Raw genomic sequence first — 20,318 nt, forward strand, 5'->3', positions numbered from 1 at the left:
GGATTAAAGTAGTTCAATTGAATAGAAGATCTAAGATACTAAGATGAATGTGGATTCTCAGTGTTATCGTTTCACGAAATGACAAGGTTTGTTTTATAAAACGCTCGATTAGGCCAAGTAGCTGCGACACATACAATGCAAAGAGTCACGTATTTTAAGATAACGTTGCAATTCGCACGTAAAGAATTGTTTGCTATTTAGCAGATGTGCTTTCCGATCATTTTAGGTCGTTCAAACTGGATTGAAAGCTTTACGGTAATCCTTTGATAATCCGAAAACGTTAACTTGGCTTGGAAAGTGAAGTATAATGACACAGTAAAAAATAATTAAAGAAAATGCTACAATGACAGTTTTCCATTAGTTTACCTAGATGCACCTTTTTATTGCATTTGTACGATTGCCTGTCTAAGATAAGTTTTCCCACACTGTCTTGTTTTCATTCGGTGGACAAAAAATCCAGAAAGTACATTTATTTAAATAATAATAATAATAATAATAATAATAATAAAAATTAAATTAAATGTTCCCTTTAGTATTAATAAGTATGTTATAAATGTTATAATTTATAATATTTTTTGCACCAAATTAATTTGTATGTGATATTATCTCTGCAAAAATTAGAAAGACATGTGTTCAGTCTAGAACTGGTTTTTGTGTTCAAGGCATAATTCATTAATTTTTTAACACAAAAACAACCGACAGCAAATTAATTAATTTGATCTTATGGCACTTCCTAATAATTATTATTTAATTTTATCTTCAAAGCGAAAGTTATTCAACAGACGGCGAAAGTTTAGGGTATGGTAAAAATGAATCATTCCCGGATTTGGTCAAAAGGTCGACATTTATTTGTAGAAACATTTTTTATTTTTTTACGTGCTTAAATTGAGATAGTTTATTGTTGCATTTCCTTTCATCGTTGTATTAGTTAACTGAAATATTTATTAGAGAGAGCAAGGAGGATCGTGGGAATTTACGAGTTTTAATAATGGACGATAATACGCTAAATAAAAATGAAAGTTATAGCCAACTCATTGATATTTCTTTCCAAGTCTTTAATACGTGCGTAGATTAAAAGCGGTAGAATTATCTAGCAACATAATTGGATGAAAAAATGCTTGGGAACAGTTGGCAAAGTCGTATTTTATCATTTCAATTACTTTTTTTATCGGTAGTCATATTTGTTTAATTATGATTTCTAGCATTGCAATAAACATAAACCTAGTTCAATGATCCATGTATTTAGGTTTAGTTGAACTATATGAAAAAATTTAATTTCTCAATAACAAAAAAATCTTAAAAGAAAGCTTCGCAACTGTGTGCAGTCTATTCTTACATATCTAATAAAAAAAGACATTTAATGCAGCTGACGGAACAAGCAGTGTTATCGATTCATTGTAAAAAGCTACATCCTAGTGGAATCCCATTTACATAAATTTTTTCCAAGAGTGGACCGTCAAATATTTTAATGTCTATACTTTTGATAGATTTTTGCTTAGGCGGTTTCATTTCTCCCGGTAATTACAGAATCAGTTAAGTGTGTTAATGCATTTATGGATATTAACTGGAGCGTAAAATAGCCAATTTTGGAACATTTATTCATCAAACGCGTTTCAGCACAATTGATTTGTAGAAAGTACCCATCAGTGAAAAAAGGAGAAATCACCTGCAGTCTTCCTGCTCGTTTCGACGGTGGTGAAAAATCTGTATCCACTAACAAATTATCCATCGATCGTCGATTTGCGTACCTCGATAGTTTTTCATGTTTTTTGGGAATTTTATTACCGTTGACATCACTCTCCCAATCCCCATTAACAACGTCCACCCTCACATCTTCCATCGATCGCGATCGACAATGACATAAAGATTCATCTGCGTTTTGTCTCATTCCATATCGTCTTTTCGTGGGATCAATCATTAATAATCTATTAGGATTAGGCGGTGGCGGCATGACATTTCTATAGTACGGAGTTAAAAAGTAATGATCTTTTTTCGCATTTTGATAGTTATACAGAGGCGCTTGATAAGAATACGGACTTGGTTCTCGCCAAGGCGGCGGATCTGCAGGTCTAAAATTAAACGATTTCGGACTATTCATCCTGTGATTGTACGCTGATGGCCATGGTTTTCTCGGTAAAACGTCAATACTCTGCCAATGAGGTATCCTCGGCGGTTTCTGCTTCAACATTAAATCACCCATTTCACATATTTACACAAATCAATCACTGCACTAGTAGTTTTGTAGCACAACACACGAAACTGACCATCGGCGGGCATCATCTGTGCGCATTTCTTCAAGCATGAGCCAGCGGTATAATCAACCTACTTCGGAAGCCCCACCAAAGATGGTATTTCTCTTGTTGTTTCCAAAACAACGGATTTTTTGAAAGGCTGTTGTTTACTACCAGTCTAGATTAGTTTTTAATAGCAGTACTCTACTTTAAATGCTTCTCCAATTTTATTCTGGCGCCTAATTATGCCAATATAAAAGAAAATAAAATAGTGGAACCATTAGCTCGGTTTTCACATTGTTGGAAATTGCTGCTGTTCAACGCGACGATAGGCATATCTGGAACACGATAATCGTTCTCTGACAATTGGGACATTTGATTAAAGAGCTGTTTACACTTGATACAGAAATTCGTTTTTTTATGTCCGTAAACATGCAACTTATTTGATTTTTCCGTTACCCACATCAAATGTGTGGCTATAAAACTATAAAACGATCTCAGTAAAAATACACAATTTTCACCGCAGAAATTTTATTATTAAAGAATTTTTCATTCGTTTTCCGGGCATTTTGTGGTGTCTAATGAAAATTTATAGCAACAATAAAACGTCGTGATGCCCTGCTTGAAGTGAATTCTCTTTGGTATTAGTAGTTCAAGGTCTTTAAAGATTCATGGTCCAATCACGGACGTGAACAAAAAATCTAAGCAACTCGGAAGCAAGTCATTTTTATTTTTACTTCAACAATTTCCCTTTTTATAAAAAACACACTTTACTCAGTTCTTGTGTAAATGTGTAAAAAAACGAAAAATTTTAAATACAATTTAAAACTAACCACAAGTAAGGCTCCTTCAGCACACAACACTTTTTTAAAGGTTTTACTCCGTTTTTAAGGTACCTGTTTTAAGTCAAAATTTTAAGGAATCTACCCTTCTTTTCGAAGATTTTAAAAAGTCAAAATTTTAAGGAATCTATCCTGTTTTTTCCAAAGGTGAATTCAATTTCGGCCTAAAAAATACATCTTTTAAAAACACTTAAATTTGAAAGATTTTGTCTTATTTTAAGGTGCACCACTTCAGCACACATAAATATGATTTCGACCAAGAAAATTCACTTTTTAAAAACACAAATTTATGTTGAATTTCAAGGTGTGTCGGCCAGTTTTTAAATGTGAATTATATGAAGGTGTTCAGCACAACAGTTAAAATATTAAGGATTCTGGCCTGTTTTTAAGGTAGAAGGCATAAAAAAAAAGCGGAATAGCGAAATGACCACAGTCGTTTGCTGGTGTTTTCATTTTTTTGTCCGTCATAATAATGCATGAACGGGATGTTCAGCTCATTGACTGTTTCTTACAACGGTAATAATTGTTCCCTAGGTCTTGCAAGATAAAAACTATATTAAAAATAAATGATTTACCTCTTATTGACTTGTTCTACACAGGATGCGACAAAAGCATGGAATTCAGTTTAATGGCATTGCTTTATTTTTTAGAAAAAGCACTCAGCTGGCATTTTTGTTGTTAATATATGTTAATCAATCAATTTGATATCCAATAGTTCTGGTATTTATAACAATACCAAGAGTTGCCAATTACGAGGGAAATTGCTACTTTTAATCCGAAATCTAATCTGGCGCACGACTTTTGTAGGACAATTTGTTTCTTGAAACCGCTAAGAACATGTTCGCTATAATTGTGACATACGCGTTACACTAAAACTTTTTTAATTTACATACTTTGGGTAAGAATTTCACAAAATTCTAGAAGAAGCTTTACGGACGAAATCGTCAATATATCATTTAGTATAATAAGCTTCAACGTGTTAAATGCGACCTACCGCATCTTCCTCCTCCGCTTCCTTCTTCTCCTCCTCTTTTTTTCCTTGACAATCCGCGCTTTCGTTTTTAGTTTCATGTAGATATTCGCACATTAACTCGGCGTCAGGTGGAGGATCAACAACTTTTTTCTCTCGTTCGCCTCGAGAAATTTGCTCTTGGTCATCCATAATTTGGACAATCAAATGGAATTAATCATGAGAAAATGGAAAGTGTCACAAACTACATACATGGAAAAGCACCAATTATTAAGACATATGCCGGACAACTGAACGTAAAATGTCCAGGTCGTAACAGTCGGCAATAATAATATAAAAATTACTTTCGAAAATTACTGTGAACTAAATGTCGGTTGCGGTCGTAGTTCCTTAAACAATTCCGTCTGATTGGTTATACTTTCTAAAGCAATGGTACAAATCGATAATTGAAAATGTTTAATTTTACGGGAAAGTTGTGAAGAGTGAACCGGAGCTGCTGGTGGCCCGTGGTATTTGAGGGGAGATTTACTATTTTTATGTTAATATGAATAGATTCTTATGCAATGAGCTGTATTGTGGCAATAGATTTTATAAAATGGATGTGGAAAAAATTCACACTTTGAATGACCAGAACGGATTGTAATATTACAAAATACAAATAACAATGAAGAAAGATGATGAGCCGGCACCTTTCACTAGAAGTGAGCCGAATTTTACACAGATTTAATCAATGGAAACTATGTTGTTCAGTGAACACAATTTCAAAAAGTAATATTTTGTAATTAATTTGTCAAAATAAGTAGATAAATTGTAGAAAATAATATTTGTAATATTTCAATTCATAAATAATACACAATAAAAAAATATTTTATAGGAAGGTACAATTTCTCATCATTCTTCTTCTATTACTAATCTCTTAACCATGAAGTTTTCCGAGAATGTCATTTGAAATAATTAGAGACAAAAACACGTGTAGCTCTTAAAAGCGACATTGAATAATGATCTGCGGTGTTAATTCCAATTAATTCCTTATAAGTGTTATTAAGGTTACTATTAGAACGACATTCTTCATAATGAGAATAACGACAGATTTGAACCAAAATAAACGATTAGTGTTATGTCGCCTTGAATACAATCGAACTGATTATTATTTTTGTTATTTAGATTAGATACTTGAGGGTAACCATTAGGTCAAACAAGAGTAATTTATATTATTAAACCTATTCCCCAGTCACTGATATTATTGCATGTTAATTTTACTCTCTTGGAAGGAGAGCCTTTCACTTGGCTTTACAATTTGAAAAGCAAGATATACAACTGATTTTGAGTTTTGTGGTGCTGGTTGCCTACAATGTGGGCGATCAGCTATAAATTATCAATTATGTTTAGTAGTTTATGTTTATGGCACAATTTCACGCCCGTAAAGTGGTATTTTATAGTATCAATTAAAAATAATTTAATGTTATATCTAATTACTAAAAAATGCAAGTAGTTTACAAGTTTGCATCAATAAAAAACAATATCAACATATGTAGATCTTTTGGGAAATGCAATTCATATACTTGAGTTTCATGGAATTTTGGACAAGATTTTTATTTGATCAAAATAAAATACTACAACCGTAAAAAAATCAATTGATTTCTTGCTATTAGCTTTAAACCGGCACTTCAAGATGACAATTAGTCACTTTTTTGGACATTGGGATAAATTTGAGAGGATTTAGGCATTGTATTGTATCCGAAGTGGCATTTTAACACTTTCGGGGTAAAATTCAAAACATAAATCCAAATTTTTTTATAAAGTGTGAGCTTGAAGTACTGATTCAGAATAAACAAGTCTGTTTTAGTAAAGTATGACATTCATATTCCAACATTTGAAAATATCACTCTCAATACACAGCCTTGGATAAAAGTTATACGTAAGTAACACATACCATGGAAACGTTATAGTACTCATAAATAAAATGTCATTTTAGGTTAGACATTAATTAAATGCGTTAAAATTATGATTAATATAAGCAATGAAACGGTAGTTGTAGATAAAACATAGTATTTAATTCGGGGATAACAGCCATATAACTATGCAACTAATACTAAAAGATTTACAATGTTGCAACATTGAAGATTTTTCAACAAAACCAAGGAATGATACTTTTAAGTTTAAGAAACGTTTAAAACACTTTTTGTCCTTTTTTTGATACAAAATATCATTTACTGTAAAAAATGTAATGTGTCCAACAATGAAATTGTTATAAAAAGTTTATCCAAACAGAGTTTGATCGTTTACAAAAGAAAGCTTCTTTCTACCTCAGTTAAAAAAGCACAAACTTCGTTTTGGTTTAATTTTGGGCTCGGGAAAATTTTTTTTTCATCACGCTGTATACTTCTTAATATAATTCAGGTTTTAAAATTTCAAAATTGATCTCTCAAGTAGCAAATAAAGGTCACCTCACACCTAACTGTAATATTTAGTTAGAATTTTGCAATAATTGTCGATGAATAAACGTTGCTTGGGAGCTCAAAAGTTCGCATTTGCTTATATTGCAGTGTGAAAAGATGTTGAACTTTTTGCCAATAGGAGTATGAATTATCTTAACTGGGTTATGACATAATTTTGCAGTCATAAAATGATATTTTATAGTACTGGTAAAATAATATATGAAGTAATGAGTATAATAAAAAGCATATTAGCGGTCGCACAATGCCCCAGACATTAAATCAAGCAAGGTCGATAAAATTTCCAATTTAAAGTATTATATGATCGAAAAATTTTCAGATTTAGTTATCCTTGGAAAACAAGATCAATGAAAGCGGAGTACAGTTAAGACGAAGAAAAAGACGAAGTTGATTGATAGTTATTTAAATTTAAAGCATTAGTTCTTTTAAACATTATTTTGGGGGATCGTTTCATATGAACGGTTGTCGTTGCTTTAATATTTCAAATAGGCTTCTGACCAAAACAAATGCTAAAAATCTAAAAATTTAACAAATCTTCTCTGTTCACTTTTAAATATAACCGTCATATATTTACTTTTAAATTAAGTTCATAACTAGTTCAGACCGTAATGTCGACATCTGTAAAACCACAACACAAAAAATCCATCATTTAAAAGATAATTATTTTTTCTATGTGAACAAGAAACTTCCTGTTCTGAATTGTTCGTTTTGTCATTGTCAGATTTGATTTGTACATTTCCTTGTATCTTTCGCTTTTAATTTATTTCTCCAGATTTCAAATTAGATATGAAATTCGCAACTGAAGTTAAGACAACATCTATGGAAGTGAAAGTCATCTGATCCACCTTAGTAAAAGTTCAACAATAAGTATTAATTTACGACCATTGAAGAACAGAAAAAAGTTTAATACCACACGATTTCCTGTTTGTCAAAGGCATTGCTTGTTAACCGGACACAGTTAACATTCCGATGACCGGATAAACTAACACTAATAAGATACAAATTAAAAGAAAATAAGACGAGAAAGTTTTTAATTTTGCGGTAATATTAATTACTTCTATGACCTAATGAATGAAATCATCAAAAAAAAGTCTCCAATAAAAATTTCACTATGCTGAAATCATCGCTGTAAATTTAAATCAAATATAAAACTCATACCGTACACTTAACAAAAGTGTTGACAAAACGAAGCTATAAAACAAATTTATTACCTGAATTTAATTAAATCCGATTTTTTCCGACCAGTAATTATATCAAACAATAAAAAACAAGAAAAATGGTGAAAACATATGAAATCCTTGTAAGTAAACGACCTCACCGTGTTAGGCAAGATCAATGCAAACACGCGTGGGGCGCCTCGACTTACTTATACAATGCGTCATCGACTTAAATCCATAAAATACCATATAAATCTAATTGCGCATCAAAATTTCAGGTACACGTTTACCTGTTATGTTTTATTCACAAAAACATCTCTTTATGGAGAGCCGACCAATTAAATATGCAATAATTTGAATGCCACCAATTTAGGTAACGGAGATTTCAATTAGAGATTGGAACGCAAACTCTGAAGATGAACGTTCTAAGATAATAACGTTTTCCGATTTTTAGCAATCCTATTTAGTTACGCAATTATTTCGAGTCAAGTTATTGACCTCCTTTAAATCACAGTCGAATTTACATATTATCTTATCAATAACAAAGTGTTTCACACCCAAAAAAAGATGTAAACATACTTCGAAAATTGTAAAGTCACTTAGATTCACTTGTGTAAGCCCATGAATAATGTAATGTTGTTTAATTGACGATTAAAACATTCCAGAAATTGACATGTACTAATTTGGATAACTGTGGGTTGCAGACTGAAACAATAATACAGCAGCTATTCATTTGGTAAACAAATAATGTGTGGAAGCTTTTATGACATATAATTGTTATTGACAATGTTTGTAAACACGCATAATAAATCGTCTTTTTTTGAGCCTCCCCACAGGTATAATAAAAGCAAATTGAATTATCGACTTCCTCTGAAAAAAGGGAACCGTTAATAAGCAACTTGCAGGAATTTTTTAATCTATCGTGATCTAGTACCTTTCTAGATTGCCAAACGGGTTCTTCCCAGCATGAGCTGCCGGAGCTACCTCTACGATTTGGGTCCCAGGAATTGCGACGTCCATCCAGGGAATCCGTTGAGTAATTTTTAGAGTTCCTCCTCATTTGATTTGGCACTTGCAAGAAATTTGACATCGAACCTCCGAGTGAATCTCTTCGGGAACCCCATGATCGACCGTTGTCTTTTCGCAATGATCCTGTAGACGATCCCAAAGGATCTTTTCGTAGGGTTGCAGCAAATTGACTTGGATGTTCCATGTCCTTTTTAGGTGGTCCATTAGGAAGAGCGAGTGAGTCACGGCGCCTACAGTTTTAACTATTTTTAACAATAAATAACCAAAAATCGAACTGTGGTGAGTTCCCGTTTGTTTTCTACATGAGCGAGTAAAAAAGGTAATATTCGCGCAGCGGTTCTGTTATGTGTTTTTCGATGATTTTCGAAGAACACTTTGGTTTTGGAACAAAAAATGAAAATAGTTTCACGTCGGAATGTGTATGCCTAAGTGATTATTTAGTACTCGACGACACACTTCTCACACGTACAAATTATTCATTCGAAATGAGTAATTATAAGTATAATTAGTCTGGTGCTAAACAATGCGAACTAGTTCCGGAAAAATGATTCTAATTTATCCAAACATCGCGGTATTTAAATCTGCCAAAACCGTAAGTTTGTCCTTACCTATAATACGTGCCATAATTATTTAGAGCAGGCATTGACTCTCTTCTGGGTCCAACACCATTTCCAAAGTGCCCAGCATAGTACGTGTTAAAGTCTCTTTTCTGATTCACAACATTCCCAAGAGAATCTCGATGATTCGTAATGTGGAGTACACTTCCCAAAGAGCCTCTTCTTCCATTCTTTCCATGGACATCACACTTTGTATTCACCTTGGATTCCACTTCAACGTGCACTTCAGGTGTTGGTTTTGGTTCGATTTTCACGTCATTGAAGAGGGCCTCCAATCTTTTAATCGCCGCTGCATGATTGATGGCGGTACCCATTTTTATAGTTTGTTTATGTTTCACTTTTTTTGGGATTCAACATCACCGTGAACAATACTAGAAGGTCTGAAGATCAGCCAAAAATAACACCGCTTTGATAAACACCATTCACACATAAACACTGCGATCTTCAAGACGTGAGTGTGTCAGCAGGTTCCCATGACTGCGGCCACATTCCACCATTTACGTTCTACGGTCGCGGAGGTACTGTCACGGTGGAGGCCAAATGCGCGGTATTATGACAACAAATCTTAGAACCGCAACCCACAGGTTCTCCAAGAAAATTGCAAGATAAATTTTCCGTATTCTGTTTAACTGTTACAGCACAAAAAAGTCAAGGGAAGGCAACCAAAAAAAGCTCGCGTTCATATATAGAAACGCACCAATTTAGCAATAGCTCAATTCATTTAAATAAAAAAATCAACAGAGAGAAATCTTGTAATGTGAGAGTTACTCTCAGTTATACACGATTTTCCTTTCTTCCAACTTTTCTTAGTACTACTTGGATTTTTGTCTGTTTGACACAAATTTGAAAAAATCATACATGCGGTAATGAGGTGATAATGAGAAATAAATTGCTTTGCTTGGATGATGTTAAAGAATAAAACTGCGCGTTTGCTGCATGCAACTATGGAAAAAAATGTTCATTTAACGAACACGTTTTACAGCGAAAATCTTGGAAAATCTATTCAATTAGTGTCAGTTGAAATTTATGAAAATGTGCATTAAGTGATGATGTGTGGTATATTGTAATTAATTAGACATGATATTATTAAATTTCTCCACTATCAACATTTAAATTTAATCTTTTGAATAATGACAAAAAGAATATCCTATTTATTAATTTTAGGAATTCTTTAACTTTCTATCTTTTTATTTTGTCTACATAGTTTTACATTTTTCATGTTTTCCTTGACGATATTCTTTACACGTTAGATCATTGTGCTCATTACAATAAGAATCGCCGTCAAAATCAGTATTTTAAGTTTCGCGTCTTTTGGTGATAAAAAAGCTGCTGAAAATGGGTTTTAATTTAACGTGAAAGTGAGGTTGCGCATAACATTCATCCACCAATTTCATAGTTCCAATTGTAGCAGTTTAACCGTGGGCGCTATGTTCACAACAGTTTTTGCACATTCTCTTGGATAGACGTTATTAGTTGAAGAAATACTAAAGGAATCTTCTAATTGCCCTAGGGGTATAATATACCTTATAATGTATCAGCTATGGTTGTTATTATTTTCACTTAATAAACTAGCAAAACATTAAAGCTATTAAACAACTATCGACGACATAAAAAAATCTTTTGAATAATGCGCAACGAATAAGGCGATTTCGATCATTTACATATAAATGGCATGTGGGGGGTTGATAGGTGCGGTCTATCAATTTGAAATTAAAATACTTCGATATAAAATTCTTTTATTAAAACGCAAAAGACTTTTAATAAATAAATATTTGCAGTGATCGTTAATTTAAAGTATCTAGGTAAATAGTGCTATTTGTATTAAATATGTATTTAAAGTATTTAAAGAAAATGCGACATGTGCATATTACTTTCCAGAGAATAATTTATAGATCAAAGCCGTTCTCATTTAATCCAACTTCATGTAATAACACACATAAGAATAATAAGATTTCAGCGCATCACCAACTTTGAATTTTATGTAACCTCAAGTGTTTGTAAATCATAATTATCCTTGAAGAGTTATAAAAATTTCGTCTAGGTTGTACGGATTAGATTTGTATTTGGAAAAATAAATATTTGGCGGCTAGATTAGAGCTAATAACGTGATGTTGATTTCTTAGCAAATAATTACAGGAATAACTGTCCTCCGTCACACTATCATTACAAATGTATACAAATAATTTCCAGTTTGGAATGGAATACGCCCTGTGGCGTATCTACTACTTTTTAATGGTAATTTTATTGATTGGAAATCTATAACAGAAGTAGATAAAACAATGTTGAAATTAACAAATAAATTAAATTGGCTTTTTTAATGTTTGTCTAGTCGGTGCTTCTAAGTGTTTCCTATTTTAATATTTGTTGGTCAGAATTGTAATAATAAGCACATTATAATATCCTGTTTTTTTTTTATAAAACTTAATCTCGCTTACCTTAACGGCGTCGTAAAGACCTTCCTGCAACCCCCTTGGATCCCTCTCGTCAGGTTTTGGCGGTCCTCTACAAAAATCAAAACTCATAAAACGATCCACATTCCGCGACATTAAACATAAAATATGCAAATTATTCTCATAACTCATAGCACTAATTCTTAATTGCTCGATTTTTCGATAAGAAAATACCAATGATTTACAATAAATTAATAAAATTAGTCAGAAATGTATTTAACCTACCTGTAAATGTCACCATTTCCGTTAAGACTTGGTTTTGGAGATGGCGTACTCCTACCCACAGAGGATGTCCCATTTACTGGCTTATTTTCATTTTGTTTGCTGCAACAAATTGGGGGTTTTAAAAATGATTGATATTTAATTCTGCTTATGAATTCTCGATTTTACATACATTAATGTCATTTAAATATTTCTATAAATATGGATGTATGACTAAGATTACATGTTTTCCATAATTTTCGCATCTTAGGTAGTCGTTGGGTCATAATTGCTTAACTTTGACATCCAAGCGTGAAATGTGAGACAATATCATCAAAAAGTCCATGAGGATTTTAATTTATGTAAACCATTTTAGATCATTGTTGTCCTCGGGTATTTTAATAGAGATATTTGTAATGAATATTATTCACTCCGCTACTGAATAACACTTGTTTTGAGACAAATTTTATTTTAAATAATAAGTTTAAGTATATAAAATAGGTGAAAAATTGTTTTCTAAGTTAGTGGAGGAATGCGACCCTAAGTTTCTTGGAAATTATTTTGACAAATTCCCTCATAAATTTGTAGCCAATTAGAACATTGGGATGTATTATTTCGGACCAATCAGATCAGTATTATTACGCCATGAATTTGTCACTAAGAATATTAAAGTAAAGAAACAAGACAAAAATCATCTAGCAATTTAACTGCTAATAAATACATGACATACGAGTATCAAAATTTTATAAGTCAATTAACACCTGCATGACTAAACTAAAAATTCTAACTTACTCAATAACTGGCGAAACTAAACTTGAAAACTCGACAACAAAAAGTGTTACACAATCGCCAAGCCCTATGGAGAAGGTCTTGCATATTTTCTGTCATTTCTCTAATCTTTTCTCAGGGTCTTATAAAGTCCTTCCCGTTCAATTACCGCAATCTACATCCAAACTGCTACAGCTCGTAAAAACTGAAATTCTAGTTTAGTAGAGTAATTAAAATTTTTACTTTTTGTACTATTTGTGAAATATCTTCCTTCGAGTTTATCTTTTTTTTGGGTAGGTGAAAACATTCCATTGGCAAAAAATTCCTTCAAAAGTGTAAACATACAATTATATTTTTTTAATGAATATTCAAAATATAAAACTGTTTCTGGAGAGAACATGCAAATATATTTAAAAATTTTAAAATTGAAGTAATTAACTACAAACACTTTCACTTTTGATAAACGCGTTCCCTATCGATCCGCGTTATTTTAATTTATCACGAATTATTCGGGTTCTAAAACTTCATTACTAAATTAGCACCTCTAATGAATGCTAATTGTTGGTTCAATAAAATATTTTTACGGAAGTCTTACCTGTTAGATTGTTTTGAATGTAATTCACAACTAGAACTATCGATATATGAGACGACTTTTCGTCTTCCGTGTTCTCGATATTTGGCCAAAACAGGAGGATGCAAATAGTTATTGTAATACATCATGAACTGGAATGCTGCACTAACACTGAGCATGTGGTAAAAAGTCCCAAGTGGTGTAAGCACTGCGTAATTTAAACATCACTGATAAAGTTCACTCATAACCATAGTGATTCCAATTTTTCGCCAATAAAAAGCAATTAAAAATATATCGTAACTTGTTAAAATTTAATCAACTTTATTAGCTTGTAATTGTAGTTATTGCAGTTGGAGCTATTAGAAGTACCGTTCTAAAATTGAGTTTGTTATTAACACTATTAACATTTACCGATTATGTAATAAAACAATAAAGTCTCAGAGATCTGTTACCTTTGGAACTAACAATAAATGCACATGCACATTGTTTTTAACCGCACAGAGCTGTACGCATACTCCCACGAATCTGGGTACCAACTAAATGTACAGATATGTTTATTTGCAATATTAGCATAAAAAATACATTCTCGTTACATGGTAATTAGACTGCTTCACGTCATATTCATGAACTTTGTTCCTCACTTTGAGATAAAATTCAGTGCTGTGCCTGGAGAAAAACCATGCAAATTACAATTAGAAACAATTATTCTTTTCTGCATGACTAACACCGATTACAACCAGTGGGTATTGTTATCGGCAAATATCAAAGAATTATAATCAATCATTATGTATATCATACATATTAATGGAAGTTTTCCACACATTCCGGTGTCTCTTTAATGGAATTTTTTAAATTTTTATCCACATAAAACAAACAAAACAACATAAAGAATGGAAGCCTTGAATGGGTGCATACATGTATTGTGGAATATTAATTTTTTTCGCGTATAATTTTTATTGTGTTTACTTTTTGAGATCTTTTATAAATATTGATGAGTAACATCCGCAAAAGAATTGACCAAATCTGACACTGGCTTGATACAGTCATTTCATAATAATATGTATGAGTAACGACAGTTTTTGAAAAGGATGACGTGGTGTTCTCTGAAGAATAAAAAAGCAAACAATTTAATACAACAAACGTTGCATAATCAAAACAAAATTTTATTAATTTTTTGCGCTCACCATAATTAATCACGTAATCAAGTACCTTTTTGATCCTCTATAAAGCTGGAAAATTGTTGTTTCTTTATTACTGTAAGGATAATTTTCTTGTAATTAACGACCCGCAATAATGGCTGGTTTTATCAGTACTGCAAATATTGTTATTATATTGTTAGCAAACATGTGCATCACATCTGTTTATGAATCCTCAACAAGAAGAGCCGGAATAAGACGAAACGAATCTCATAAATTCGCTAACTGGAATAATGAAAAGTTTAGTTTAGTGGTAATCAAAATATAATGATCAAAAATTAATGTTAATTTCATGACGACTATACCTACTTCTTCCGATCACTTAAAAAATATAAATTGCTATAAGTACACTGCTGTGCAATTAAATATTGCATTAAACTCTTCTTGCTTGTTTAGAGTTAATTTTTTAACAGTAAATCAAACAATATACGTAAAAATTTAAATTAGATACTATAAATGTCCCTATTAATAAATAGGAAATCTTCTCTAGAACAAATATAGATTAAAACAATTTAATTTGTATAACCGAGAAGACAAAGGAAAATAAAAAGTACAACTGAGTGGACAGTTCTTGATAATACTGCGACGCATTTTTGCTAGCTCATGAAAGTGACTCTGAGGATTATTTATTTTTAGTTGTGCACACTTTATCACGCTTCGCATGATCTCCTCCCATTTGTAAAAGTGTTTTAATAGTTGGTGATATTAAAGTCTTCAATAATGAGTTTGTGGAATTTGCAAACAGCAATTTGTCAAACTGGGACAAAAGCCGATAATTTTGAGACGAAACATTGCAGAAATCCCACGGTTTTATGAAAATCCCTTCTCTTTCAAGAGGTTCATTTGATCATTTGGAGAGGTATAACAGAACAACATCTGTCAATAGAGATTTCCAAGAGAATGTAATTGAATTTTTGTTAATGAATATTGATTTGTATGTAGATTGTTTGTGTTATTTACATAATTACATACATACCAGTCATCCAACAGTTTGTTTTCATGATTCATTTGGCGCAACAACTCCTCTCTTTCTCGCTCCTTCAGTGCCATCGTTTCCTGAAACTTTTGTTTTTGTTTCTGAAATTCTCTAAAAAGATCTCCATTGTAGCTCCGATCAAGACTTGGCTCTGCAGGTCCACTGAGTACATCAACTTTCTCAGGAACGGTCGGTTTATCGTTTAAGGAGTCCCTTCTCGAAGATCGCGCGGTGCCAACAGAAGCTGGAGATTCCCGTCCTTTGTGCTCAGGAGTCGATGCATTCGATACTTTTCGTTCGGGACTTTTAGATTTTGTTGCATTTGGTGGTGTGCTCAATTTCGGGGTACTTGTAGTTTGTTCTTGTATGGAAGGTAGCTGTTGAAACTCCGCGTAACTATTACTCAAGAAAACTTCTCCTTCGTTTTCAAAAAGTCGATCAACGGAAGTGTTCATGAGTTTGTTGTTTTTGATTCCTGTTAAGTGGAAACTTGCAAAACTGCTCCGCGACATTGGTCCGTTGGTGTTGATATCTCCGGTGCTCAGAGCCATGAGACGTGGGTTGCCGTTGTGTCCGGCGCTGCCACTGCCTGCAAAACCGTATGGCAACCCATCTAACACCGGCATCAGCGAACGTGTCATAATATCAGCCGCTGATCGCGGACGAGTAAATGGCATCGCTGAGTGGGGAAACGTCTTTGGCTTAATTGGAGTTACTAGCATATGTTCAGTCCACGAAGTTTCCAATGAAGGCCTCTCCAATCGTTCTACATCTACGTTTAACGTCCTTTGCTCGAAAGGAACCGAAAAAGTTTCCGAAGGGACGCTTTGCAACCAAGATAACAAACTAAGATCTGAGTCACTGAAACCTACACTACCATCAAGGAGTCTAGAAAAATTCATCTCATGCGATTGAGATTCAGTGGTGCCTGTCGCTTTCGCTTGACAGTAATTTACACAAGACTCGTACAAAATGCCTTTGATTATTAACTGTATAAGTCTATCGTTTTTTGCGGAGTTGTTCGCATTGGCATCGGTTGATTTCCTGTCGCCTGGTAAAAATTCAGCCACTAAAGGATATACTTCCCGAAAACACTGCACGCGTGCGTTACTCGGATTCCAGTCTTTATACTGTAAATGATCGGTCAATCGTGGTAAAGTCAAAAGCAAACACAAATTCGAGTAGTCTTCTTTCGTTGGGGCGAATTTCTCCAAATCGTTCAAGACTTTGACAACTTCTTCAACCGCATTATCCACACTGTTTCCTTGTACGTTAGCCTCTGATTTTATACACAACAGTTCGATATACTTGTGCTTCATAATTGTGTAGCTAAATTTGCGCATATTAAATGCCTGTAGTGCCTCCAACGGTTGGATGAATTCCAGTACGTCGTCCCATTGCCCATCCAGTATCAGTTGTCGTAAGAAGAGAACGTCATCCGAATAATTACCATTTATCACACCGGTTTCACGTTCAAGACTCAGCTGGGAGATATGCAGCTCGCGATTGTGCAAGAATTCAAGGGCCAGTCGAACCACGTCCTCCTCACGGAGGGTGAGCCGCGCTGACGGCATGACGTATCGAATTTGAAATCTGTAACAAATCCAACAGTATTATCAGACTATAAAGAATCAAAAATGAGCCGGCTAACTTTACACTTGACCGCTCTACCAAAAAATCTACTCGGTAACCACTATCTTGAATTATGTTAACTGTTGTATCTCCAACTTGTTAGAAATAACTACACTTTAGATCAGAGACTACATGCAAAAAACTTACAATTTCATTTTTTTATCGACGATGGGTAACACTTTGCAGCATTGATTGATTCAACAATTGCTCACAAATGTCTTGTAACGGTAAAGTTGAAGCGTACTAAATTGAACCGGAAATAAGTGCGTCGGATATATAAATATAAAGGTGCAGTCTAAAACTGGAGTGAAACTAACGATGGATTATTTTTGTACACTATTATCACTAGTCTGAACAAAACTAGAAGAGTATTATTTTAGACGCGACTCCAAACTTACTTGCATATGAACATTAAGATTAGGTGCCAGATTGAAGAATTTTATGTTCATCAAGATTAAAACTTCCGTAAAAATATAATAAGAGATAAACAGTGTTCACAAATTTGAACAAAACCTCTAAAAAGCATGCGAAAACGGAGATTTCGTAGTAAATTAACAATTTAAAGTTTAAATCACTAATAAATACAAATAAAGTATGAGAACAGTGATTAAAATTCTTCAAAACTTCAACAATATAAGAAAGTAAAAGTTTTCAAATAAGTGATAGTTGTTTTTGTTTCAGTAAATAAATTAGGTTATAGGATCAAAAAAAACTAGGAATTTAGACCACTCTGTAATAAACAAAACAAGCAAGACATTTATATTATAATAAAATTTTATTCCATCAGGAAATTTTGCAAAACTATCGTTTATGTTGCTTTGGTGTGGATGCTTCTTTATACATAAAATAAAATTGATTGCCGACTTATTCAGGTATCCCAGAACGCTCGCACTGTCTTTTAATGGAAAATGAGCATTCTGGAACACCTCTATGTAATTGATTTTGTTAAACAACTCCTGGAATTCCATTTAAACCATATTATTTTAATGACATATTGTTTTCAGTATCTAAGTCAACCAAGAACAATTAGAGCTAATAAGGGAAATAAAGCAGTTATCAACAGCCTCAATTATTTACGTCATTTCTGAAGTTAAGTTTTTCAAGAATATAAAAACACGTTTGGTTTAATAAGATTTGCAACTATAAAAGCTAACATCTGTTGCAGTTAGTGAGTTTTTCGTAACATGTTTTTCATTTCATTCAATTCAATAATAGCATTTCTGTCTATATATCTCCATTGCTTTAAAAAAAATATATTGAAGTAGTTATTTAATTAAGTTTCGAATCATATTTACAGCTTTTTACTAAAAAAATATTGACATATCCTAGCGGAGAAAACAACGCAAATTGTTATTAAAACAATAAACAATTTACAACTAAAATTTGAAAATAAGCACTCAGTTTTTCAGTTTCCCAATCTTCTAAATTCTTAGATTTCACACATTTTTGGGCTCCAGTTTTTACATAGATCAAACTGATCTCATTTCATTATTAACTTTTTGGTAAGTTTTATTTTGAAAGAATCTAAAGAATCCAAGTTAAAAAAAATCAGAAAATCAGAATCAAGAACATAGTAAACATCTAAACTTATATGAAAACCTAAAAACGTAAAAACTTAAGAATTTGAAACCTTAAAAGCAGTCCAGGTGAAGATCTTGTGAGAAACGGAACTACGAGTTGTTGCATTTTTTTTTATTTTCAGTGGAATATCGTACGTTTTACTGACAATATTTTTACTTATAATAAAGACACAATTTCCTAAAGTTTGGTAAACAGTTTAAATAACATCGGCATAGTCAACAATATAAAAACCAATTAACCAACAACATAAACATTAAACTACTTATAAAATGATGTAATGCTAAAAATCTGCGCAGACATTCAACAAAATGTGTCATCACGTCCAGTATGTTAGAAAAACTGACTGAAATTGCAGACGAAGCAACTTATAAATGAGTTCTTTACATTTCACAAGGTGTAAACAATAATTCATCTTTCATGCAGTGACCCCAAAGAGGTCAGTTTATCAAGATCTTCCTGTACACAATAAAGCGCGGCAAATATTTAGCGCCCAGTTTTTAATCGCTCGCTTTATATGCATGCCGAGGATAATATCTAGCAGGACTAGTGGTATTATTCCAGTAAAGCAGAGAAAAAATTGAAATTACAAATTCTTTTGAGAAAAATTAAGTGAGAATTGTTGACTACCAAAAAGTTTAGTCTAAATTTTCAATATTCATTATGTTACACTTATGAGAGTGGTAAGTAACAATACTACGCATACCTGATGTGAGAATTTGTGTCTTAAGTTTCACATTGAAATTACTAATGTAATCACCGTTTTTCTACTCAAAGTCCCGCACGTTCATATACACCTCACGTAAAACTCAAAACCACTATCAACTCGAAACGAGGAGCTTATTAGAAATCTCTTTAAAGAGGAGTGTGCTTCTTCACATCTGTCACTCTCTACCTTTCTACATTTAGTAATTTACTCTATTATAGTCATACAACAACTATTTTTTCATTCGTGGAACGGTATTCTCCGCAAACCTGGTCCAGGAATTTCACTTATTGTGCGTACCACATGCAAATGAGGCATAAATTACGAGCTGCCAACTTTAGTAACTGAGCCAGATTAATAATCCAGAAGATAATTGCAGGAATTAACAAAAAACTTCCGTAATTGTGATATCACTGCATTTTTGGTACAAAATTTTAACTGTTCGTTAAAATTATAAAACTCATCAACCAGTTTTTTGGTCTTTATGTTACTCAGTAACATGAGATTCCAATGACCCCCTAGTTGGAAAGGAGGATCCGATACTGGCCTGGGTCACTAGTTCGACATCCAACGACCACCTTCGAGTCATGAATGTAACCTTCAATTTTTTATGTTCATTACTACGGTAAATTTATTGCCCACATAACATTACAAATTTCTGTAACAATTAATCGGGTCATAACGAAATTGTGGAATCAAATTAATATGAAGTTGATAAATGTTTAATGCAGTCTAATAGTTTAACTCTCCAATTATGAATTTTAACGAGATAGAAAGTCGCACCAAATTTAAAATACAACTGCGGCTGGTTAGACCGTAAATGGTGTCGACAACTGGATAAATTAAAGATGGTATTCGCGAACAAACGATTTTTCTAATAAATTCTCATACACATCTGTTCGATTCAAGATCAGCCGGTTGTTTGCGAGACGTTTGCT

General features: G+C 32.9%; 1 protein-coding gene across 2 annotated transcripts in view; it reads right to left on the bottom strand.

Moving 5' to 3' along the window:
• The window catches only part of LOC148178474 (WD repeat-containing protein 47), a 28,215-nt gene that overhangs the window by 3,215 nt on the left and 4,682 nt on the right, over positions 1-20,318 (bottom strand). For both annotated transcript variants that reach the window (XM_088050400.1, XM_088050399.1), the window contains exons 2-4: positions 15,465-17,057; positions 11,978-12,076; positions 11,738-11,804 (exon numbers count right to left, since the gene is read on the bottom strand). In XM_088050400.1, the coding sequence (XP_087906526.1) occupies positions 11,738-11,804; positions 11,978-12,076; positions 15,465-17,038 (1,740 nt within the window). In that variant the 5' untranslated portion in view covers positions 17,039-17,057. The remainder of the gene's footprint in view (positions 1-11,737; positions 11,805-11,977; positions 12,077-15,464; positions 17,058-20,318) is intronic.

This window comes from Gnatocerus cornutus, chromosome 2, assembly GCF_029298725.1.
Source record: "Gnatocerus cornutus isolate USDA-ARS CGAHR chromosome 2, icGnaCorn1.1, whole genome shotgun sequence".
Lineage (NCBI taxonomy): Eukaryota > Metazoa > Arthropoda > Insecta > Coleoptera > Tenebrionidae > Gnatocerus > Gnatocerus cornutus.